The sequence below is a fragment of the Tyto alba genome, unplaced genomic scaffold, assembly GCF_018691265.1.
Source record: "Tyto alba isolate M040663 unplaced genomic scaffold, T.alba_DEE_v4.0 Super-Scaffold_26, whole genome shotgun sequence".
In the NCBI taxonomy this organism is placed as follows: domain Eukaryota; kingdom Metazoa; phylum Chordata; class Aves; order Strigiformes; family Tytonidae; genus Tyto; species Tyto alba.
Genome location: NW_024881300.1, coordinates 2,160,602 through 2,186,324, shown reverse-complemented (window position 1 = coordinate 2,186,324; position 25,723 = coordinate 2,160,602). Strand labels below are relative to the sequence as shown.

At 49.4% G+C, this 25,723-nt stretch overlaps 1 protein-coding gene across 1 annotated transcript in view; it reads right to left on the bottom strand.

Annotated features, from left to right (window-relative positions):
• Positions 1-25,723, bottom strand: part of HYDIN (HYDIN axonemal central pair apparatus protein) — a 156,331-nt gene that overhangs the window by 64,435 nt on the left and 66,173 nt on the right. The window contains 10 exon segments of the mRNA XM_042797769.1: positions 1,719-2,032; positions 2,878-3,021; positions 4,218-4,361; positions 6,268-6,523; positions 8,844-9,082; positions 17,208-17,360; positions 20,754-20,918; positions 21,379-21,514; positions 22,764-22,864; positions 23,708-23,943. Of these exon segments, the coding sequence (XP_042653703.1) occupies positions 1,719-2,032; positions 2,878-3,021; positions 4,218-4,361; positions 6,268-6,523; positions 8,844-9,082; positions 17,208-17,360; positions 20,754-20,918; positions 21,379-21,514; positions 22,764-22,864; positions 23,708-23,943 (1,888 nt within the window).

Sequence of the window (25,723 nt, the reverse complement as noted above, 5' to 3'; positions counted from 1 at the left end):
GGAGAGAGTACATTACTGCTTAATTAATATGCAGAGCAGAAAAGGGAGCTGTTGTAATGTCCCCAGTGCAAACGAGCCAGCAAAGGGGCTATGCCAAACCCTTTGGAGCAGAGGCTGCCAACCCTGCCAGATGCTCAGGACCCTCAACTGCTACCGACTCAGCAGAGTTGGGTGACTCAGCATCTGCTGGAAGAACAAGGACCTGAAGGCTCAGTCCAGCAAAGCCAATTTAGGTGGAGATGAGGTAATTAAAAGCTGAAAACTGATTCAGCATTCACATTTCCAAAAACCTAAATTGGTTCTAAAAAAAAAAAAAAAAAAAAAGAGTAAAGATAAACAGGCAACTGGCCAACAAGTGGCCCCAGAGGAAATTAATTCCACACAGACTTCGCTGTAATGTGCTTGCTTCTCTGTTATTATAAAATATATGCATTGTTCTATCATCAAAATTAGATCTTCCCTCTAGCTTGTAATTAAACCCTAATCTAATTTACTAGGAGATGACAGGGGCCTCCGAGCAGAGCTTACAGCCCTGCTCCTCTATCCCTGCCCACCTCCCTCCACCTGCTTTTGCAGACTTTCCTCTGCATTTTAGGGCCTGTTCTTGAAAGTGCTGTGCATCAAGAAGGGCCACACTAAAAACTGGTTGTTACTTGGTAAGGCTCAGGCTGCGAACAGGCTACCCCCGTGCCCAGGTCTTCTCTCCCAAGCCCTCCTCATAGCCATGGCTAATTTCCAGTCTCCTCTGAGCCAAATCCCAATTCCCTAAACAAAACTGTTTATTGATGATCTGTATTATTTGTAACAGCAGCACCTCAATGCACAACGGTTAACTTTGCTCGGTTTCCCAGGGCATTATGGAAAAACCATTTGCTACTGTAATTAAAACTGCCCAGACTAGACTTTTGTACTACGTGGAGAGGCCACAGCGGGAGGAACTGCTAGAAATGTGTTTATAGATGTGCTCCAGCAGGACTGCAAGATTGCTCTTGGGCTTGCAAACCACAGCCCAGGGCTGGATGGCCCTGCTTCCCAGGGACGTTCAGACAAGTGCTCCCACCCGCCAACCTCTACAGCGGTACCCAAAGCCGCAGCAGAACCCGCCGTTTTGCTGTAAAACACTAAATAGCTGTTCTGTGAATGGGGCGTGCAGACTAAGAGACAAAAACTCACTTCACCAATGTGGTGTTTCCCTCAGGCCACGAAGGTCTGAGAAAGGAGCTTTCCAACACCAGTTTTCCTTCCCAGGGGGACCAGTATGGGGGCTACAGCAAAGCAGCAGCAGAAGACTGCGACGGCAGCAGGTCGTTCTGCTGGCAGTGCCTGTGTATGTCTTTACTATGAAATGACAACACATAGGGTTGGCAGGGAAGAAAAAGAGGTCATGTTATATATCTACTTGCACCAGTGCCCAAGCATAGGTTTGTAGCTACAGAAATAAAGCAGGACTCTAGGTTATGGGCTACGCAAACGGTGTTGGTAGCATCTCGTAGCCCCAGCTTGTCTGGAAAATACTGTCTCCTTCCCAGCATCAAATTGGTGGAGATCACCTATTGCCTGAGCACCTAATCCTGACTGTGGCTGGTGGGTGTTATTTCCACGTGGGAAAGTTGAAAGCAGTTTGTCAGATCCCAGGCAAACAGCCCTGGTCTTTGCAAAGTGCGAACAGGACACGAGGAAGGAGAAGAGCCTCAAGGGAAGGGCAAAGGTGCACAAACCTCATCTGGCTCACGTGGCTGTCCATCAGGAACGACCAGTGGTACTGGACAAGAAGCGGGCTGCAATTGGTCATCTTGACATAACGCACATCTTCAGTGTCATTCAAGATGCAGCCAAAGTCCAGGGCCATGGTCTGGATGTGGAGATTTGGAAAGTAGACTTCTCCCCGAATGGTGACCTGCTCCTCATGAGGGTGCTCAAGAAACTGTATCTTCAGAACCTTCTCTACTACCCGGATATTCAAACCCTCTTCATAAGCAGGGTTAAATCTGATGGAAAGATGAAGTTCCTCCCCTATCTCCAGCTTCATGGGCTGCAAGGAAATTAAGAGTATTAATCACCAGGGTGATGAAGTCCCAAGGTCTGACAGCATGGAACAAGTAAATGTTCAAAGTGTGACCCCAATGTAGGCTTCTCAGTTCATCCTGCATTTTCTTCAGAGTGAGTGCCTGACTGCAAGCACCACCACACTCTTGTCTGAGACTCTCGGGCTCATCTCACTGTGCTCTGCATCAATACCAGAGGGAAATAAATATTGTTCTTCTGAATTCTGGACCCACAAAAGCTATGCGCTAAATAGACAACCAAACCAGCGCAGTGGCATGCCAGGGCCTTTTGCCTTGACTCTGGAGGAGCTCCTCTACCCTCACAGCACAAGTGACACAGCATTGCAGCCTCACCCTTGCTGGGGCGAGTCACTGGCATGGCACAGAAGCGGTGGCCGTCCCTACAACAACACGTGTTTAGCGGAGTCCACGTCCAACATTTTCCACCAACACCAGGGCAGGTGCCAGGCAGCGGCTGGAGGAGCAGCCTCAGCCTTCCTGAAAGCAGGGAAGCCCTTGGAGAAAGCAAGCTGCTCTTGAGGTTACCTGAGAGTGGCTGCTGGAGAGCTGGGATGGCTTCCAAGAGACACCTTTACCCCATGGCTTGCCCAGGCCTAGTCGCCTGCTCCCCTCTCCTCACACCTTAGAGCCAGAATGTATTTCAGATGACGTTTCATTTCCTTCAGCAGCTTGTTTGGAATCTGATTTAGTTCAGGCCAGTCTACTGCTGACTCTAAAGAATAAACTCTACTAGAGGACCTCCCAACAGCAACGTACCACCACACTCCTCCCTCTTCAAAGCCCACCTGCAGGAAAGCCCACGGCTGCTCACCTGAACATCCGCAGAGAGGGGCTGCCGGTCTGCATTGCAGATTGAGAAGGGTTGCTCTAAGGCCAGGACAATGCTGAGTGGCAGGGAAGTGATGTTTTTTAAAGAAAGAGGCTGGTACTGAAGAGTTAGGACATCACTGGGTTGCTACAGAAACAGGAGAGAAGGAAAAAAAAAAAAATAACCTGAAGTGGCCATGGACCATCTTCCCCTTCTGATGCATTTCAAGTTTTTCAACCCCCAAAGTGCATACATCTCTACTGTTTTTATTAGTTTCTACCCTTCTAGAAGGTCTTTCTCTAAAAATATCACATGCTTTTCATGTTTAGAAACCACAGCATCCCCCCGGGGACAAGGAAACTGTCTCGTGTACACATGAGGGAACAGGACCCCGAGAGGAGGCAGCTGCACGAATAAGATCAAAACCAGAATGTGAACCCAGACCGTTTGTCTCCAGTTCTGTATCCTCTCTTGAGCAGAACCACACGAGATGATTTTCACTCACATGCCGTAATTTCTTACCACATTATAAGCTATAGTAGCCTCGTAAAAGCAGTGATGCTAGTCAGAGGAGAAAAGCAAGCAGGATTTGGCCTGTAGCAGAGAGCCTGCAGTAACCAAAGGTTAGCTTTGAACATTTACATGCGCATACAGCCAGCTGGAAACCGCAACACTGTGGTTGCAATGTGTGTCCTGCTGCCCCTGCTCCAGTGACAAGGTGTCTGTAGCCCCAAAGCTAAGTTCAGACTAAGCTATTTCTTCCTGTTTATGAATTGCTCTGGGCTTCCTGCATGTTTTATATAATCTGGACAGTGTTTGGGAAAATAGTTCTGGGTGTATCGATATCAAACAGCTACAGTGTCACAGCACTTGGTAAATCGGAGCGCATGGCATCAAACAGACATCAGGGATAGCTGAAAAGCTCCTAATTAAAGCTGAACTGCCTGCTCACAGGAAGGGTGAGGAGGGGGTTTAGCATTGCTCAGCTGCAGCAACCTGCTCTCCCACCCACAGCCCCGGCACCCAGGCTGGCTGAGCAGTGCCCACGCTGTTCTCGTGGGTCCCACACATCTCACCCCGTGCCCTTGGCTCAGCTGCTCAATTCTGCCTCCACATCAAGAAGGGCAGAATAGAGCTGGTGAGACTGTCCCCAGTCCCAGAGGAGCGAAATAATGATCTCAGTGTTAATGGTAAAAGCTTGGTCCTGCTCAACTCGGCAGCCAAAGCCCCACGGGCTTGGAGAAGCTGTTGAACTTGCTCCTCAGAACACAAGCACAACCCCCCCCCACGCCTTCAGTCATCAGCCACGCTATTAAACGCCAACACACAATCCAGAGACTTACCTTCTCCGTCCGGAAAGTGATTTCTCTGGAGGACATCTGCAGAATGGGAGCAACGAACTCGCACGTGACATCCACTTGCATTATCTGTACCTTCCCTGCCTTGCTCCCCACGATGGCGTGGCACAGCAGCCGCTCCTTCGCTACCTGCACGCAGGAGTCACCCGTCACTCAGTGGGTGCTAGCAGGGTGCCCAGAAAACGCCCTGCCTTTGCTAGCTGCCCCACCACAGACCGTAACACTGCCATGAAGTTACAGCCGTTGGTCTCCTCAACAGCCCCTCTACGCTTTTTATGCTGCGTTCTACTGATTCTGCACTCAAAGGTCCGTAATGCTCCATCCCAATATCCACAAAAAGCACTCGTGAGTCACGTGCTGCCTGCAATTGTAATAATCCCTGCCCCAAAGTATTATTGTTTTGATTTGGCCCATTGCCAAGCATAATGCTTACAGAAAGCTGTAGGAAGTGATTTAAAAAAAAAAATTAAATTAAGGGAAACAGGTGATAGAAGGGCCAGTGCTAGCAAACCCTCCCTTGGAAGCTCAGTGGACAGGAAAAACCCAAAAAGCCAACCTGCCTTCAGGTAAAGAAGGGGTCACTCATTCCTAGGATGTACTGTGCTCTCCTAGAGCCGGTTTTAAAAGAATCCTCCCTAGGAAAGAGACGTCTCGCGCTTCACATGAAAACCCTCTGCTTAAGCTGGATCCTCTTACACTTAAGACTTTTTCCTGATTTCTCATGGTTTCAACTCCCCAAATTCCCCCTGTCATTTCTCACTCTTCCCTCTGATACAACACCACGATCAACTCCTCCTCGAGAGTCTACAGACTTCAAAATCATCTGTGTTGCACGTGCGAGCAGGGAGTTGGGCTTCTGACCAACCTCAAGACTATTAAGTTCTCAAGACGCAAGGAAGGCGGAAAGCTCGCTTCCAGGGGCTCGGCTTTGACTGCCGGAGCCAGGTAGCCACAGTTGAGCACACAGACCCCCTTTCAGCTTTCCAGGTAAGACACCCTCACCTTATCACTTCATTTCCTTTCTGGTACCTTTTTTCCTCTTCAGCAAAACCTTTGGGCTCAGAACTGCACAGGGATTGTCCCATCGCAGTGAGTAATCAAGTCTTCCTCAAGCTACCACCGAGGCAACCCTTTAAAACACCTTTCAAAACACTAGTATCAGCAGGAGTTTAATGCAGATTTGTTCCACATTCGCTTAAACATCTGTGCCCAGCAGTCTTGAAGAGAGGGAATGCACACCAGGGTTAGCTGGCAGCTTCTCTGCAGAGTTGGATTTCTCTCGTAAAGAAGGGTCCAGCGAGCAGAACATCCAGTGACCCTACTGAAATGTCCCCCTCTGAGCTGCCATCCAAGGGTGCTGCAAGACCTGGCTGCCCTGGGGACACCGGGGCTGGCTGAGACACTGGGGCGAGCTGTTATGGAAATATTGACGACAGTCAAGCTGCCAATTATAATGATCCCTGGGAACAGTTTCCCACATGGATGAACGTCAGCCCGATCATTAGAGCCGACACACTGTGCTCGTTTTTCTCCTCCAGGACTCAGTGTTAGACAAGCCCTCTGGCCCATGTTTCTCTACAGAGGAAAAATGATGCTGCTCCCAGACACTCCCTCCCTTCACAGGTGTTTTGTTTTACTCACTGCTTCCCCCAGATATGTTACTTCCCATTTTTTAATTGACTTTCTGCCTGTGCTTCTAGTCTAAGCATAACTTATTTTCTCTGCCCTTCCTTTCTGCCCCATTACAACACTTCGTAACCTGCTGTTTGCCCCTGAAGTAGCAATATTTCCATCAGCTCGTGTTTTGGTATCAGCAAGTTGGGTTTATGGTAGCCATGGAAACATGAAAAAGCCTTAGCAACTGATGGTGGCCAGAGAGGAAAGCAACTGGTGCTGCCATGGTAACTTGTGGCGTTAAAACAGTTTCTTGAAAGCACTTGCTCATTTTCTCAGGCAAATGTCAAGGGGCTGCAAAGAAGTCTCAGCGGAGGTGATCTGATGGGGAAGGCACAGCCCTTGGGGGGGGGAATCTCACCTGGGGAGTGCTGGAAAAGCCTTCCAGCATCATGTCCATAGTCTTGCCTGGCATCAGCTCCACCCTGAGTGGTCGAAGCTTAAACACAGGGCAGGCAGGTACGGGGCTCTGGGAGGGACCTTTGCCCTTGGTGTTACTGATGGGAGGGAGACGATCATGGGGGCGAAACGGGGCGAAACCTTCCGTTGTCCAGTAGAGCTGATGGGTGCGTCGTCCTTTGTTCGTTATCTTGAAGTGGTAGCAGCAGGGATCCAGGCTGGAAGAGAAGCAGAGATGGAAAATGCCATGGGAGCTGCTATTTCCCAGCGGTCACCCAGCTTCAGCACCCTGAGGGCAGTATCTGACTGCGCAGCAATAGAACCACCTCCGAAAAGGCTGACCTAGCTCAAAGCTTCAGCAAAAACCAGACCTTGGGTGCCCCTAAATTTATCACCATCCCGCAGCTGGTCTGTTTGCATACAGCAAGGAAGAGCTTTGTGAAGATCATCGTCCCCGTTGCTGCGGACAGAGCATCGCCAGCCTTTGGTGCTTAATACTTGGAGCGTTTTCCCAAGGGGCTTCCCACAGGTCTCGCTGCATCAGACACTAAGCTGGCCCATCCTGGCTGTGAGGGGATGGCAGAACAGCCTCGCTGCCATTTCAGCTTCCCCTTGGGAGCTGCTGCCTCAGATGGCTTCCTCTGAAGATGCTCTCGGGGAGCTACAAGGTGTATGGACTCATCTGGTGACCTGGACACCACTTGCTTCGCTGGTGGGGCCTCTGCCTTGGCACCCATGTTATCCCCCTCATCCCTTAGGGAGCATCCAACCCTCATCGCCCCCAGCATATCACCCTTTGCCTGAACAGTGCTGCTGGTTTTGTGTTGTAGGAAGATAAATACACTGTGAGAACACAGGATCAACAGAAGTTTCCTCGAAACAAACAGAGCAACAAGACCACTCTAGCTGCTGAGGGAATGGAGCGACAACAAGAGATGAATAACTCGAGCTAGATATAAAGCAAAATAAATATCCAGTGCAGATTGATTCCTTCATGTAAAGAAACACTAACTGCAGGCTAGTATGCAGTAATTATTTCATCCTCTAGAAATCTAAGCATGACCAGCCAATTAATTGTTCCTGGAACAGTTACTGGTTTTTTGAAAGGGACAGAATACATGGCTTACAAAATGCATGTCTGCCACGAGCGGCTACATACAAACACAGAAGTGACAGTATAGAACAAACCATGTCTTTAAAACAGACTGTTAACAAAATGATGTGTACAACCTTAGGATTAAATGGTTTATGTGGTGGACAGCAACAGATGAAAGCTCGGGGAAGCTCTGGGTAGACGCAGAATTTGTGGCTCTGGGAAAGCCCAGCTGACCCGAGATGTTGCCCGGGTCCCATCTCGGTTCAGCTGGTGGCAGCTCTGGAGCCGACAGCAATGGCAACAACCCCAAACTGAGCCTGCAGGCGCAGACGTGAAGCGGGGCAGAGGACAAAGGCACGAATCACATTGTCATTGTCCCCTCCGCTGTGTAGCCAGTTTGTGGCTGCAGAGAGCACAGGACTTGCTAGACAAGCACCAACCTCCCTGGCTTAGGTGGATGGCTTGTGCGTGTATATTTAAACCCCTCAAATCTATCCTAAATGCTTAGGGTAGGATTAGCCTGCTCTTTTCACCCCAAGCACAATGGACCCTCTTCACAGCCAGGGAAAGGAACAGGCACCTCAAGAAGACTATTCTCACCCCAAGAGGTCTCCAACACAAGGCAAACAGCACTTTGAAAAGGCTTATTTTTCTCTTGTGTACCAGAACATGCCTGGTTTCAGACATGTGCATCAGGGTCAGTGAATCCCCTCCTTCAAGCTAAGCTCTTTAATTAAAACTCTCCATTTATCCCACCCAAACTGAGCCGACTTCTCCTCCTCTCCCTTTCAGAGCTGGTCCTGCAGCCACCGCTGCAGCGGTGACGGAGGGGACGCCGAGGAAAGTGGGCAGGAGAAACGAGGAAAGAGCGACTATGTCTAATAAAGAGCAGGCTGGCAGGGCAGCAGGGGAAGACGAGCAAACTGAGGAATGATACGGGGCAAAGACAAATTCTGCTGCTCCTCCAGGACTGCCAGGCAGAGGGAAAAAAAAAACAGCACTGTGAATTTAGTCGAGGAGCTGCGAACAAGCTACTGCCCCGGTTTTCCGCTGTTACGAGATGATACCCCATAGTGAATGGAAAAGCAAGGAACATTATTGCAAAGGGAAATATGTTTATATTTGTAATGTAGCATTTTCCAGACAGAGGCTTCCAGGACCTGCTGTCTTTCTCCAAATCTTTACTTGATAAAGTGAGGAAATAAATGTATTCTACCTAAACACAATTCAGTGATATTTTAGCAACTGGTTTCCATTTCGGTGTCTTTTGAGTGTATCTAACAACTTCCAAATGGCCATAAAATGTTTCTAAAGGGATCCCTGTGGCTTCAGGGAAACCGAGCGAGGACCTTGAGCACTGAACAACAACTAGCCTTAAGGACTACTGCAAAACTCCTCCTCGCTGAGCCCACGGGAGATGCGGGAGCTGAGAGATACCCTACCTGAAGTGGGGTCCCAAGTTGAGCTCCGGAGCAAAGGGTTTGTCGGTGACAATCGTGGTGCCGATGCCAACAGCCCGGACGGGGATAGCGTAGGTGTGGCTGTTCTCTATGAACAGGTTCACCTCGTCCTTGAATTTCTCAGTGTCATCCAAATTTGCTATGACAGCCACTGACACTTCTGTCTCGGGGGGGATCACTCCTTTACTGGGTTCAATCCTCCAGCGTGAGCATTTTCCAGCCTGTAAGACAAGCCGAACACTGACTTAGGATGGAAACCACAGACCTTGGTCTCTTGTGGGGTGCAGGAAGAGGAAGAACTAAAGATATGAGGGTAAAAACCACAAAGGCTCGATTTCCCTAAATCTAAGCTATGGTGTCTGGAAACAGCAACTGTGCAGGAGCTTACACGACCTTTATTTTGCCCACCCCTAACAGATTCGCTTCACTAACCCAGTTTTGCCCAACCCAAGGGATGCTCATCCTCAGGAGAAGGTTATTTCCCCTCCAGTCTCTCTTTTGGAGTGCACGCCAAGGGAAGCTACTTTATCTCTCTTGGCTTCCTGAGAACAGTGGCTGGGTTGGCAGAAAGACTCAAGGCCAGAGGAAGCCAGGACTGCTCAAATCCCCCCGCAGCAGCCACATGGCTGGGGGATACTGCTGAGACCCTGCAGAATAACTCTACCGAACCGGCTGATCAAAACCCTGACACCAAAGTCTTCTTCCCCAAGAGCTACTCAGTGCTTCTCAACAGCCCCCGAAGAACTGAAGCACTTGGTTCCCACTGATCATCAGCTGCAGCGAGGTGCCCCAGTGCCCTCGGCTTTGGAAAATTCAGCCATAAATGTTTATAGCAGGGCAGTAAAGCAATAAGCAAAAAGCAAACGGCAAGACGTGTGCCCTGTAGGCACAGCCCAGGCTTGCCTCTGGTTTCTCGTGGACCTCCCTCTAGGGATGAGGTAATAAAGGTGCTGGACCCCCAGCCCACCTAAAACCACATTCACAGGGAGCAAGCTTGCAGAGGAGAAATGCATGCAACGCTCCCTGGCCAGCCTGAAGCGCACTGGGATGTAGATGTACGGCTTTGAAGTGTCCACCACGGCGGTGGTGGTACCTGCACCCCACGGTTCGGTGCTGTGTTTGGGATGACAGGCACTACTCACCCAAAACTGCAGTATTGTAAGAGAAGAGGGATTTTCCCTTTTTTTTTTTTTTTTTTTTTTTTTTAATAGAAAGAAACAATGTGCTTGGAGGCCTGACGTGATCCAAGCAAAAGCTTGATCCCAGTGAAGTTAGCTCGAGTTTCCATCCGTCAGGCTGGCAACGCTGAGCTCTAACAGGGCACCAGCCAGCCCAGGGGAGAAGAGCATCAGCAAACCAAGCAGTGCTTCGAAGACATGGGAAACATTTTAAATACCTCGCCAAAGCGCCCTCTGCTAACAAGGGTAAGACTAGCTGGAGGCCAGGGAAGCAATAACTTGCTGAGCAGTCAGGGTCCCGAGCAGCATGTGTAGGTGCCCCAGCTACGGTAAGTCCTTAGGCTGGCTGTGCCTGCCTGCATCCCAGGATGGAGCACGCCAAAGGCATCAAAATTATTCCAGGTGCTGGCAAAATTAACCAACTCCGCTCCGTTTAATTTGTCCTCTAGAGCTGCAAAAGAAAGTCTTTAAAAAAGCAAGATGAGAACGGGATGGAGGAAAGTAGCTGGCGCAGGGTAAACCCTGGACCACACAGGATTCCACCAACCCTCTTTGGTTCCCCCTGCGTCTCACGCGTGGCCGGTCACGAGCCTCAGAGGCATCCACTGCACTGCCACCAGCCGAGGGCCCCCCAGCCAACACGATCACACCAAGCCGGTGGGTGTTAGGTTTCCATTGCCTTTAGCGTACAACTTTTCCTCTGATTCATGCTGACACAGGGTAGCTCGTGCAAAAAGGAGACCCGGTCGCTCTGCTCCGGAGGTGAAACTGAAAGCCTGCTGTCTGACAAAGCTCATTTATCAAAGCTTGGCAACAAGCCGGGCAGTAAATTGCACCCAAGGAACTATTACTGAGCAACAATGATCGACTGTCTCGATGGCAGCAGACTTTGAATCTCCCAGTGCAGACCCACCAGGCCCTGCCAGGCCAACAGCCGGCCCCAGAGGAGCAGGATCTGCACCGTGCCCTCATTCTTTCAGTCAGCGTTTGCTGTGGGTCCAAGGGGCACTGCGGGGCAGCGCGCTGCACCACTGCACAGGAGACCTGCCAGCACCAAAAGGCTCTGCCGGGCCACATCCACTCAGGCTTCTAGGTCAGCTTCTGCCTACACGGATCCTGGCTGTGGCTCAGAGACAAGAAATCTCTTGGAGGCATGCTAAAAAAAAATCCCTCACTTTGAAGACCAGGATCTAACTTCTGATAACATCCCTGCTACTCGCTTATCCTCGAATGCTCCGGAAAACGATGCGGTAGCTGTATGCACTGGGTAGACAAAGACAGGGGTTATTTTTGTCCCTGCAGGAGCTTGCAGAGAGTCCCTGCGTGCTAGGCCAGGGTTGGGATCAATCACTCAATCAAGAAGTTCAACACTGAGGTCATTAGCTTCTCCCGGGACAGATTTCCATTGTGAAGAAGAGCTGCCAAAATTTGGTTCTAACGGACACCAGCGTGTATCCGTGATGGATGGATGGATGGATGGCTGCCCTAAGGGACGACTGAGGAGCTGCCACACTCAGTTCTCTTGAAGCTCCTCAAAGCTAGTTAATTAAAGTGATCTGGTCACTCTGGCCTTGCACCAGTGAAAGAAGCAGCAGAACGCAATACTAAAAATGCAGCTGTATTTTACCAAGCCGCAGCCCTAGGGAGAGAGCACTCACACCTTGCCAGGCGGGCCCATCGCTCCTCACGGAGGTTGCACGTGAAGGGCAAACAAACCCCCCGTCCTACATCAGTTGTGCACAGAGGCTTGTCCCACGTGTTTCAGCAGTTCCGAGGCAGGGGGGCCCTGATGTTTTTCATTTCAAAGCTACTGGTTGTTCACACCAACTGCCAGTGGCAGAAAAGAGCCAGCCCAAAACCAGCCTGAGCCCCAGCAGGAGATGGAGATCAGAGGGTGAGGCTGGCTAGATCCTCCCACCAACGACCAGCCTCCTCCTGCCACCTCAGCACCACCATCTCCTCGGCAAAACACGGGGACCACTGTGGTTTAGCCTCTGCCCCCAAGCACCATCAAGGGGATGTTTTAAGGAATCAAAAGGCAGAGCCTCTTAAAAAAAAAAAAAAAAAAAAAAGAAAAAAATAAAGTGTGGCGCTCATTGCCACTGACACCAGAGCCTGATTTGTCCATCTTGGCTCAGCTAATAGCAGGCTGCCGAGTGAGCTAACGAAGCCTGTGCGTAGCTCACCCCTCCAGATCCCATCCGCCCTCCCTGATGGGCTGGGGACACCAGTGCCACCAGTCCGCACATGGGGGTTCTCCAGTCAGGACACGGGCATGGCTTGGCCGGCTGCTGCCCAGCACAACAGTTAATAACCCAACTCCTCCTGCTTTTCCTTTGGGAAAAGCACTCAGCTGAGTCACTCTTGCTTGTAGGGACATCATACCCTTCCTTAATTCAGTTAACCAACAGGTGCAGCACAATACAAGTTTAGTTTCCCTAGATGAGCAGAATAAAAATTGCTTCCATCACTGAAATACAGCAATTTTGAAAGGGGATGAATTCCTACAAGATACCTGACGTGATAAAAAACAAACTCTCCCCTGTGGCCAGGTTTCAGGCACCTTTTTCAAGGTTTCCAAACCTCTGCTCTCCTTTCTAAGAGCCACATGTCCTGGACTTAAGCCTGCTGGACCTAAGCCTGTGTGGCACTGGGAAGGATGCAGCCTTCCACCTTCCTCAGGTTTTGGTACAACTGGTCACCATCATGAGACTGGATGCTCCTGGCCATGAGCCCTGTGCATGACTGAGGTCATGTGTTTCCAGGCACGGTCAGCTACAATGAATGGTTCCCTCCAAACTGGGTGGAAACCAGTGAATTGGTACTGCTATATTACCAAAACATAGCCTTTAAAACCCAAAGCAATGGTTTAAGTCCGAAGGTGAGCTTTTGGAGGGCTATGAGGTGGGACAGCTCTGCAAAGAGTTAAGGCTATGCATCTCATCTTCAAATGTTCTGCTCACCTTAGAAGAGACCACAGATTCAGGGCTTGTGCTGCCCATGCCCTGGAAAGTTAATTTAACACTAATTTCTAAATAGCGTTCCAGATATCACTGGAAGGGCACAGCGCTGTCTGCCTGTGTCTCTCTATGAGCAAACACTGGCAGGCTGGCTAATTATTCTGATGCTTGGGGGGGAAAAAAAAGAGGTAATTTACAGTAGATTTAGAAACCGCCCTCTCTTGCCAATTCGTGTCTGCTCCGACTGCAGTGAGAGCAGTTGGAGAGAGCTACGAACAAAGCCAACACGCTCTTCAAAGCCTTCCCTCCCTGCAGCCTGCACAATTTGCTCGGACACCAACAAAATCGCCCATCAGCCAGAACAAGAAACACAATCACAAAGGCAGCAGCCCTTTTTCGGCACTGTTTTTAAGTTTATCTCCATGGTTTGCTGTCTGTCATTACCGCTGTTTCCTTAATAAAGGGAACGTCATCAAAAGCTTGAGATAATAAGCAGTGAAATTAGTAAATGAAACAAATCCTGTGCTAATGAGGAGAGAAACAATTACGGGAATGGGAACTGTGTGTTCTCCCCGTGCTTACACCACATTTGATCAAAGAGCTTTTATGCGCTGTCTGATAACCAGTTTACCTTTCTCCAGTGAATTCCAGTGAGAAGGTAAAACAGTTGCAGCTGCTTGCTTTTTTTTTTTTTTTTTTTTTTTTTTTTCTTTAATAACTAACACTTGGTCTCTTCTGCAATGTCAGCTCCAGTTGAATCTGATGGCAGCTCACCCCTGGAAAGGTGGAAGGGGATCTACTCACCAGGCTCTCTCCTGAAGAACACAACACATCTGGCTGTACGGCCACTGCTGGAAACCAGGCAGCAGCGAGCTCCATCAGGAGCACAGGGCTCTGGACTGGGGAGGTCGAGGATCAGGTCAAAGGAGACAGGACCCCAAAATATGACTCTCATGAGAAGAGGAAATCCCAAGAAAGGTTTTCTCTCTCCTCCCTCATTACAAGGCACTGGGAAACCACCGTTTGCCTCCCTGTGGTAGCACAGAACAGAGCCAGCACGGTGGTTGTGCAGGCAGAAGAAAGCTGCCACTGATTAACAAAAATTACACCCTAGGCCTGTCTTGTCTTTCCCGATCACACAGGCGTGATATGCAGCTGCCTTTTGTGATGCCGAGAGGTGTCATTCTTAGTAGCAGAATAAAAGATCCTTGAGAAGACAGAGTGACAAAGAACAAGTAGGAAATGATCAAAGAAAGATGCTTTTTCCTCTCTGCCTTTCTGCAGGGAGAGCAAACACTTCCACTAACCAATACAACTCTTTTGCACTTGTCAATATGGCAGAAAAAATCAGACACTTAGGGAAACAGGAAAAGAAGATGACAGTGGCAGCAAGGAGGAGAAACAGCCACCTTTTTCAGCAAGTCGCATCAGCCCCCAGCTAAACTGCAACAGCCCTTCATGTTGACCTGTTCCTCCAGTCTTTTCTACCCAAGGAAAAGGAAAACCCTCCCTTTGCTGGAGCCAGAGGATTCTCTAATGGGGCTGCCTGGCAGTTGGGAAAGCAGTCTGACAAGCAAAAGCACATCAGCCACATACAGGATTCTGTGGATGAGCACAGGATGAAGAACTGGTCCCAGGGCTCACAGGCCTGCAGACACCCTGGCAAGCAGGGATAAGCCAACACAGGACCAGGGTAGCAAGTCCCTACGCTCCTCTTCAAATCCAAAAAAAACCCCCATTTCAATGCACAGCTCTGGAAGCTTTTTATTTATTTCCTTCTGGTGGCAGAGATGTTCAGTGCTGCTCCCTGCAACTCATAGAATAGACTCAACTCATCCAATGGAGAGAAGAGGAGATGGTAAGGGGAAGCCTGTGCACGAGGGTTACTCCAGTTAATTCCTTAATTCACTACCCCAAAGTGAAGTTATCCACAAAAAAAGCATCTTAGCTCGCTCAGATAATGCTCTTTTTTTCCCATCAAGCAAGAAGAAAGCTTGACTTGACAGGAACAGCTATTTGCACATGATGGTTAATACCACCACCAAGGCAGCAGCATGGCCATCTGCACTACAGCATTTTCCTTTCCTGTTTCGAACAAGATACCAGCCTTTTACTTGCCCTGTTGCTGTCCCTTAATTTAATCTCATTCAGTTTGTTGAGCTGCCAGTCAGCGTGCTGTAACATTGCTGACCCAACGCTGCTGTGAAATTTTCAATCAATAGCTTTTTCCTTTGAGCAGGGACCGTGATCTATAAGCCGAACTGCAAACAGCCACGGTTTTGAGATCAGCCATCGAATGGCAGACAGGGAAATCACAGCTCACCGTCCTGCAGCAATCTCCAAGCAGGAAATCAAAGCAGCGGCGTTGGCATCTTAGAGAAAGCAAGACTTGGGTTTGGGGCCACAGGTGAATGAAGGATGCCCAAGCCACCCCCCAGCTAGGCTAAGGGACAGCCGGAGCCAGTTCTGCTCTCAGATGTACCTGTGCAGTTCACCCTGGCGCCCGACCGCATCTCAAATTGAATCTCCAAACTTATTCAACCCTCTCTTCTGCCCACCAATAAAACTGCCAGGCAGCCCAGGGCACCAGCAAAGGGCAAAGCTTCAGCTGAGGCAGCGAAGCAGCGCCGAAGGAGGCACGGGAGGGCACGGGAGCAGCTCGAGCTCATCTCGCCCGCCGCAGTGCTGCTCCCGCCCGGCGCGCTCAGCATCACGGCGCTGAAGAGCCCTTCTGGTAATGGCTCATTGAGCTGGTTCTCAGGATCTGCTTCCCCCAACATCTCCACGATATCAGCAGCTGTCCTGAGAAGCCGGGATGCTCACCATGGGGGTAACTCGACCCTATGGAGTCAGCGGGAGGGACCACGGAGCAGCAGAGCCCATCTTTACTGCAGGGAAAGAAACCATCTCCGAACCACCTTATCTTATTGTTCCATTTATTGATTAGCCACAGTATTTGCAGAGATTGCCGTGGAGGAGGAGAGGATTTATTGCCCAGTCCCATCCCTTAGGGCCGTGAGGCAATGGAGAGGCAGATACACCCTGCAAACCCCTCTGGGTACACCGCAAGCTGCCCAGGGGAGGGAAGGAAGGCATGACACCAGGACGGTGGTACCTGAACAGCTCTGCAGGTCAGTGCCTGGTGTGAGCACACAAAACCCATCATTTATATACCAGTACCACCCACCCGAGGTGGCTTGCTCTCTGCAGAGATGAAGAGCAGGTCTTCATTGTGGAGTCAAAGCAAGCTGCCCTGGGAACCCCCAATTCGAGGTTATATTTATCCCCCAAATAGCTGGAAAAGCAGCAAGAGGGAAATTCAGCCCCCCTCCTCCTTAGCCCAGCAGGCTGAGCCTCTACTCTCACACACTGCCTGATGCTTTATCCACGGACACAATCACGTCCACAGTGCCAGGTCTGGGTTAAGCAGCCTCAGAAGTTGGACCCACCTAGCATGTTGAAGAACAAACAGCCTCCGAACCCTGTTTTCAAAGCCCCTCACAGATCCCCCCCCTCCAGTGGGGAGCACATCCCACCCAGCCTCAGCCCACAAGACCTTCCTGGCTGCATCAGCCCATAACCCAATCTCCTTCGGCTGTGCAGCTTGTCACACTATGCAGCCTCCATGAATTAAACAGCCTTTTTCTGCAGCTAGTCTCCAGAGACACTCTGCAATGCGACGGAGTTCACAGACTCCATAGGTTCACAACCCTTACAAGTAGATTTTTGTGCAACAACCCAGCTGGTTTGACCACCCCTGCCGTAGGTGTGAAACTCACCTCACTGTGAGCAGTTTCAGGACAGACCTCACTCCCTAGTCTCTATGATTAACAGCAGCTTGACACAAAGCAAATGCAGATTTAACGGGGAAAACATAGGGAAATCCATGCCCTTTCAGGAGCAAAGGGCCACAGGGTTTTCTTGATTGCAGAGCTCAAAAAAACCATGACTCTTAGAGTTAAATGCCTTCCACAAAATAAAGGGAGAACTTGCGAAAATGATCCAGACTCATTTCTGCTTAAACATCTATGCAAATTCTCTATTTTACTGAGGAGTCCCCCAGACCAAGGCTCCTCATGCTGCACCGGGATGGAAAATCTTGCTTTGTCAATCCTATAGTGATATGCAAATGATGCACATAAAAATCAAGTCACAAGCTGCTATGAACCAGTCATTTTTTTCTGGCAAAGAGACCCACAGATACTTACCATCTCTGCCCAGAAGAATGCAGGGATGACAGTCTGATTGGAGAGGTGGAGGGTTTGGGAAGCATCTTGTAGAACTTGGATACTGCCGAAATTTATCTTACTTGGATGTACGTAGACAACTGGTCCTTCTCCAGTGCTCACTAAATGGATTTTCTGCTCCAGGAAGCAGGTAGGAAAGATCAAAAAAAACCAACAGGAAAAGTTTAAAAAGATTAGGCAGCTCTAAGGGTACTCCTAGACTGAGGACATTTACAGCTCTTTGAAGTTTTCAGTGTTATCAGACTGAAACAGAAAGCCTGGAGCAAGAGTGGGATCTGGTGGGATCTCATCTAAAAGCCACAAGCCCCCTGTATCAGGGGATAAAGGAAACCTGTTTCCCATGCTTGCTTTTTCACACCTCCTCCACATTGTTAACTCTCCTTCCTCTACCTTCTGCTTGCTCCCACTCCTTTTACTGCTAAATCTTGCCCCAAACCACCCTCCCTGACTTCTGCTGCTGCACTGCCACACTTGGACAGTAACTTCTTTAACGTTCCCAAAGCTACACCCGTGAAAACCAGCAAAAGTCAGGAGCAAAGCAGGCCTTTCAGAGTAGAGATCACACAAGTTAGTTGCCTCTGATTTGTGCTTATGTGTATTCCTGGTACTATTTGAATAATGGGCATTAATTATTAATCCCATCATTCAAACAGTAGCTTTTTCTTTTGACAGTCTGAGACCCAAAAGTTTTGTCCCTGCAGAACTGGCAGACTATTGGAGGAGAAATGTGAATCCCTGTGCTAAACTACCTTCTCACATCATGAAAACCAATGAGGATTTATCTATCTAGTCTGGCTGGATTTCCCTAGTTCTAAACACCCCAACTCCTAAACAGGATCTGAACGCATAAAGCTCCCAACACTGACAAGATGCTATATAAGTCACTGGAGGGCATGGAGTATGATTTAACCACGAAAGAAACCAGTCTCCATGATGTAAAACCTTTAACGGTGTCTGACTCAAGGAAATGGCATTGACAGCTGTCACAACCACTAGTCCAACTCAGCCAGAAGGAGCAGCATCCAGAAATGCTCATCTCTTGACAGGACGCCGTGCAAGAGCAAGCCAAAAAGCACGTACCATGGCTGGTACCTGAAAACTCAAGAGCTGAAGCCATGCATGATGATGGACCTTTTTTCCCTCTGGGAGAAGGGAGGCACAGAGAACTGCAGTCTGGGTGACGCTGCCTAAAGCTCCTGGGAAGGAGGAGCTGGAGGGAAGAGCTGTGCCTCGCTAGCTGGCTTCACTTCCAGGTGACAGCAGGGCAGAAGCAGCAAAGGCAGGGCAGAACCCTTTGGAGATGAGCAGGACAACATCTGGAGGATGCCCAGGCAACCTGGCTTCAATTAGAGTGTGTATGAACACAATATATCCTCTCAAAGGGAAGGGCTTTGTCTACAGTCTTCTTAAAAGGGACAAGGAAAACCCTGTTCGACAGAGTTACAGGTATTGTGACACACGGGGAAAGGCAGTAAAAGGAGATGGCAACTTTGCCATCAGTAATATTGCCACGCACACACCTCCCCAGCAGCACTGCTGGCTTTGTCGATGGGTATATAACGTCACATCTGATCACTCAGGAATGAAGAGCATCTGTCTCTGGCAGGCAGCCGTGCTCTGAGCGACCGCTTCTTTTGATAGCAGCCAGCTGCCAAATCCCCTGCCCTTGCCACCAGTAACCCCAGGGCTGGGCTTCACCAGCTCCTTAATGCAGGAGATTACACACACCAAATTGGAGCTGGCGTGCAGCCACCTGCAAACAAAATGCCAGCCAACAGGCCCAGGGAGGGACTCTCTGCGACCTGGATGAAAGATCTGTCCCACATTCCACCTGAAACGGCGCAAAGGCTCAGGATCAATACCAGACAGCATAACCTAGGTCATCAACAGCAAGCTCATATTTTGCTTTATTGGAATACACCGCAGCAATTCCCGAGGTCAGATTTGCATCGTATGATCCACAGGGGTGGGATGTGCCCCCAGTGCAGGATGTATAATGTGACCTCTAGCTGTTCTGCTTGCCCTTAAAGCTTTGGGTGAATCAGCTACTAGGGAATCACTGATATCACATGCAAACTGTAAGGCAGACCTACAGAAAAAGCCAAGAATCTTTGCCCGAAAGCCAGAAACTCAGGTCTGTGTTGTCGACAGACCCAGCGAGGTTTCTACCAGCCCTTGCTGAGTGCCAGCAGCAACAGAGCATAAACACTGTACATTAAAGAGCCACTTCATGGGAACACACACACACGCTCAACCTCATGCTAGTCATTTCTTTAGGGACAGCCAGGGTTCTCCAGCTGAAACGCTCGTCCTTTGAGTGAAAGACTGATGTATTCATCTCCAGATAAAAGAGATTAAGGAAAAGTTTGAAACTATAAATTGTTAACCCGAGGGTAAGAGTTTTGCAAGAAACCTGTAGTTAAAAAACAAGCTGACAGTTAGACAACTGGTTATTCTAGTGGGGAGAAACCCTCCTTTTTAAGGGATGCATGCCTTATATTTATGAGCAACTGTTTTGTCAAACTTCAGACTTCCCTGCAAAGCCTGCATTGCCTTCCTGTTGACTGGTTTACATGCACAGCCACAACGGCCTGGCTTGAGATGTTCAGTGGCATCCAGGGGATTTAGCAGCATCATTTCCATTTGTTTTATTAAAAGTTTAAATCCCTGCGACTACTTTCAAAATGTCAGCCTTTCTTTCTGTTACAGAAATCCTCTGACATCCTCTTTCATGCGCAGAGAGATGAGAAGACATTTTAAAACAGCTGCTTCAGAAGTTAATATCATTTTCGATTAAAGTTTAATTAACTAAATTTGTTCCTGATTTCAGCTAGATGAAGCCAGGACACTACCTACAACATTCTCTTGCCTACATTTCACTGTCATTGCTGCTGTTGTGTATGCCTGAACACGAACGTCATCTTTCAGAAGGCTTTGGTTCGGGAACACTTTGCCTCATCCATTTCCAAGCTTGGTAGAAAAAAAAGTCTCTGTTCTCCAGATGCAAGCAGTGTGGAGACTCATGAGTCTTTGGCTGGGGCTTTTGGCAAAGAAATATGACGGATATTTCTCCGACGTGATGAGCCTGACTTTCAGCATGGTTTCTTACACAGCAGTTGTTTTAGCAGGATTCGGGGATGTCCCTGTGTGCTCCTGAACAAAAATCCTAATGAAGTAGCACTTGCTGTTCATCTAATAACACAGCAGAGTATGAGACCCAGGGGTTGGTTCCGGGTTTCAGGCTGGGCTTGTTTTCTCGTCTCACCTATCTGTAATTAAATGCTGTGTCAGATACTTAGACTGCCACCTGAGAGGATACCATCGTCCTTCTTCTCCAGGCATTAGCTGTTGCTTACGCCATGAATCCCTTCTTTCCTTGTCCACACCAGCCACATATTACGAGTGCTTCTTTTCCCAGGGAGCATCCCTGGAATTAGCAACCCTGCCAGAACATTTGCACCCCCCCCAAGACGAGATGCATGAAGGCCCATGTCCCCCAGCACTCACCAGAGGGGATCTTTCATTCCCAAACACCACGACATGAGCAATGGTGTCCTGCTCTCCCACCACCTGGGCTTCCAGCGTGAACGGGACCTCCACTGAGCTGTGAGGCTGGACAATCCCACACGGCGCCCGGCTGGAGTACCACACAGAAGCCTCCTTCTTGTGTTTCTGTAAGCGACACAATCAAAACGCCACACGTGAGTGACCTCTGAGGAAACTTTAAACTCCTTAATGCCTACCACAATGACAATTCACACACATTTTTAAAAATCCCCAGGGAAAAGAAGAAAGGTACAAAACAAGATGCAAGACCTGTATGGTCTTAGCACCCTGAGGGGGTCCAAAAGCTGCTGCTTCCACAAACACCCACTCCTGTGCTGGCAGTCTCCTTGCAGCAGCTTTTCACAACCCTCTAAGTTCTCCTGCATGAAAGCACTGCAAAGACTAGAATATAAACTGCTTCCTAAAGTTTCAACCGCTATCTAAAGTTTATATTCAGGTAAGTTGCTATTCTCAGCAAATCTTTAGGTTGGAATATAAACCAGCAAGGTCTTATCCAAAACCCCCTTTTTTCCCTAATCAACCCCCTGACAACAGTTGAGGGCAGGAGGTGGAAGCGATGCCAAACCTGAGGAAGAAGCTGGTAGCAGCCTGGGAGATCGCTGTCGTTCACAAGGGTCAGCATCTGCTGGTAAGGGAATTTTAGAAAGCACCGTCCAAATGTCACGATGGGGTTGAGCACTCGCAGCGGAGGAACTATGCATCTAGGCAGAGAGATGACCAGAAGGGAATTAAAGATCCTGAGAGAATGTAGAGTTTGTTTACTCCCCAAATAGCGTGAAATGGAGCATAACACATTTGTCACTGTCAAACAGACACTTAATACCCCTACAGTGATAAATCACCTTTAACTTCTTTTTACTCAACCACCTCCTGAAAAGGAGGGGCAAACCCTGAGACTCAGCCTCAGAGAGGCTGCCAAGTGCCCGGGCAGAGCACGGTGTGCTATCCCAGAGCTGCCTGATCAGCTTTGCCCCTCCTTTGCCCCAGGAGGCTTGGCAAGGACCCTCCCAATGGTCCCCAGCAAGGTGTGAGCTCTGGGGGAGCATTCCCAACAAGGACCGGTGCTCCCTGAGGCTCAGGGAACGCAAGACTCCAGTATCTCAGTAAAAATAACCCCCTCCTCTCCCACACCACTGTTGCCCTGCCTGAACTCAGCCGTTTGCCCCAGCGACGGAGGGCACGAGCCCCCGCCCGCCTTACGCGGTGGGTGATCGCCCTCTCCCAGTTCCTACAGCTGCCTCGGTCCTGCACCCCCGTGGATCCACGCGCTCTCTGCTCCCATCTGCGCTCGTTTTACAAAACTGCAGCCCTGGCACTGACTGGATGACTCTGCCTGCGAGAGGGAACGGCACCAGCACGCTGCATCCCTCTTGTAATTAAACTGACACCCACTGCAGCACAACCGGATTGAATCTGGCTGCAGCAAGAACAACTTTTGGCTTAAGTCTGAGAACATTAATGCTCAAAAGAACCAGAGGGAAGGAGAGAAACCTGAGCTCACCTTCCCCTTCATAAGTTTTTATTTTTGATTTTCCCTCAGCACTCCTGCCATAAGCCCCTTTCCCATTTGCACGTGCCTTCATTAACTGAACCAGACACCAGCTCTCAGCAGGCTGCTCATTGCATCCCAAACGAATGTTGTATTTTGATGCAACCCAGCACAAGTCCACCACTTGCAGGAAGGAGGAGAAACGGCCCGTTGGAAATCTGTTATACCTCGAGCACCAAAAATCCGGCCAATAGTGAATATAATTACTGTTCCCTTCAGAAAAAGGCTCCGGGCCGTGCGGGTCTGTTGAGCACAGGTGCTTCTCAACACGTGCTGCTTCCAAAGCACTGCTGTTCTCATACCTCGCTGGGCAGAACTAGCTCATTAAGCAACACTCCTCATTTGGAGACGGAGCCAGCAAGCTACGTGCAAGGAAACCTCGGCGAGGAAAGCGCCGATACCTGGCTGTGAGGAGCAGCGCCAACACCTCCTTGCCAACACCGTCCACATCCACCACCAGCGCCAGCTCGTAGCTCTTCAGAGTGTTGGAACACAGGGTGACCTGGTGGAAGAGAAGAGCAGCAAATACTTCATCGCTCCCAAAAGTTATTGTCCATGTGTGGTGTCCTCTGGTTCTCATTCCACGGGAAGGAAAGGAAGGATTTTGCCCTAATTCTTCTGCTGGCCCACGTACAGAGCACGGTCTCTGGGAGTAACAAAAGTCCTCTGACAAGACCTGCTTTGTTAAACACACCTTGCAGTTATCAGGGCATATGTAAGCTAAATTAAAGTACAATCAGACTAATGCTTTACTCACCACTATTCAAATTAAGGCAATAATTTTTAATCTTGACTACAATAGCACAAATCCAGAGGCAATCTGTTGACTTCAACAGAAGGAGTTCAGCTTGACGGTGGGAAGCTGAGGGCAAAATAGGGCCCAGCAGATGCTCTGCAGTTCATGGCTGCCAGAGCTTTTTCAGTCCCCACTGGAGATCACTGCAGTGAATGCAACTCATTCTGCTCAACAGGAGAGGAGAAATAAGACCGGGGAGAAAAGCAAATTGCTTTATACAATGGTATCTCTCTTTTAAACAGCCACCTTCCACCCTCATCCTTCCTCTGCCCGCTTCAAATCAAAGAAATCCCTCTAAGCAGCTCTCAAAAACATAGGAACGGCTTCTGTACTCAACCATACGGTACATGATCTTCAGCTTATGATTTTGGAAACAAAACAGTGCTCCCTCAGAAAAGTCTCAGAGCCACTCAGCTAACAAAAGCCTAGCACTAGCACAGTTATCTCACCCGTGCTATGCTCAAAGCTAGCGGTGCTAAAGCCCTCTGACACAGCAGGGAAGCTCCAGCTCCCCCCGCTGCAGCACGTACGGCTGGACTCTTCCCATACCTGGATATCCAGGACTCCCAGGGAGCGGACGGTCCCTCTGCAGGGCTTTATGGTAAATTCCCTTGGCTTGGGGCATCGTTGGGCTCCCTTTCTCCAGGATGAGCCAGTGCTGCCTGACATCTGAACAAAACTGCTAGCACTGGGCTTTCCCGAGCCATCCCCAGGAATGCGAAGGCTGAAGGTCATGGGCACCAAGGAGGTGTTTGTGAGGCGACATGGCAAGGTGTGAGGAAAGCCTAGGAAAATGACACACATATGAAGTCATGCAGCAATTATCCTGTGGTTGCTGGTGTGAATAGCCTGTTAGGATAAAACTGCGCTTGGAGTTTAGCCCTTTTCAATCTGAATTACAGCTGCCTGATAAGCTAAGCGAGGAATTAATCGTCACTTAAATTCCCTTTTCTGCTGATCACAGAGATTGCTTCCTTGGAAATGCCCACTCTTAGCGATGCTGAACAACAGAAGTTTCTCTCTCTCTGTGAGGAGCTGTTTTACCTGCCCCCAAACCAGCACCAATTATCTCTCACTTACGAGTGTGCGTTCAGACAGACCATTCATTCTGAAAATTCCGTCTGTAAAACGCCCTGTTAGCTCCGCGAACACTCCCAGAGTTTTCAATGTATAAAAGCAGTGTATTGTCATCGAGGAGAAGCTACCACAAAAAAAAAAGGAAGGATGAAATTGGGAAAGGTAGCATGACGCAAAGCACTCTAACACACTTTTTCTCTAGGCAGGATCCTCAAGGCACCTCCTGTTTGGGGGTACAAGACCAGAGCAGGTGACAGCTCGCAGCCCACTGCACTGGAGGCAAACCTGATGCTTGCTTAGAAATTAGCAGGAGCCATGTGTCACCTTCCCTAACGAATGGGGACGTCACTTCCAGGCTGCACATTGGCTTGGATTACTGCCCGCAAAGGCTGACATCACTTTAGCTTTGATACCTGCTTGCCATAATGGAAAACCAGTGATCCAACCGCACCTGGTGGGGATGTTTTGCAGAGACAAGGAGTGAGCCCACAGCTCACTCTGGAGTGGACATCTGGCTTGGGTGGCCAGCACTGCGAGGAGGAGACACCACCCGTGGCCTGCTTAAGGGTCACTTCGGTACAGATGGGGAGGAAAACCAACCGCAGACACAGCAGGGAGCTTCTTCACGCTGATCAACAGTGACCACTGCCCACTTCCAGCAACTACCCCAGCAGGGAGGCAGGAGGGGCACAAAAAGGACAAACACAGGCTTCTCACGATCCCAAACGAGACCGAAGTCGCCAGCTGCAGACAACGCTCAGCAGAACAGTTAAAAGAAGCAAAAATACAAGAGCTGCCTTCAGCTGAAAAGGGCTTATTAATGAAATGAGATTAAGTAGGATGAACTTCCTATAACATCGCCACATTTCTGCCTGGTGTGTTTCTTGTTTTATTTACTCAAAAGGAAATAAGTGGCAGAGTGGTGGTGTAGGGAGGGGAGAAGCAGCTCAGGAAAGGTAATGAGTTTTCTTAAAAAGTCCACGAACAGCATGAAAACACAGAGGCATCCTGGGCACAGAATGATAACGGCCCTTCAATCAATCCACAATTGATTTCACGTTTAAACTTTAGATCATCAGAGTAAAAAGCCTTTTGTGAGACTGAGATGGAGAACCAGAATCTGCATTTCAATGGAGACGCTCTGGGTGCTGAGCCACCGGCTCTGTCAGCAGGGCTGGGCTTGTGGTGGGGAAGGAGAAGGAGCCCTTGTCTCTGAGGCCATCAGAGCCTGATTCAGAGCTACTGCTTGGGCACAACACCTGGTAGGTGACAAGGAGGGGCCCTCACAGCATTAATTAGCATCTCACACTAAAGGCCAGGCGGGTAAATGGTATCCTTGCCTTGCCACAGCAACATTTACCCACGCAGTGACAGGCTAGTACATGGCTTAAACTCCCTCCTCCTGCAGTCCCATCCCCTGCACCCTGCTGGGACAAGGACTCTCACAGTCACTCTGCTGCCAAGGATTGGGAGGCTGGGGCTGAACAG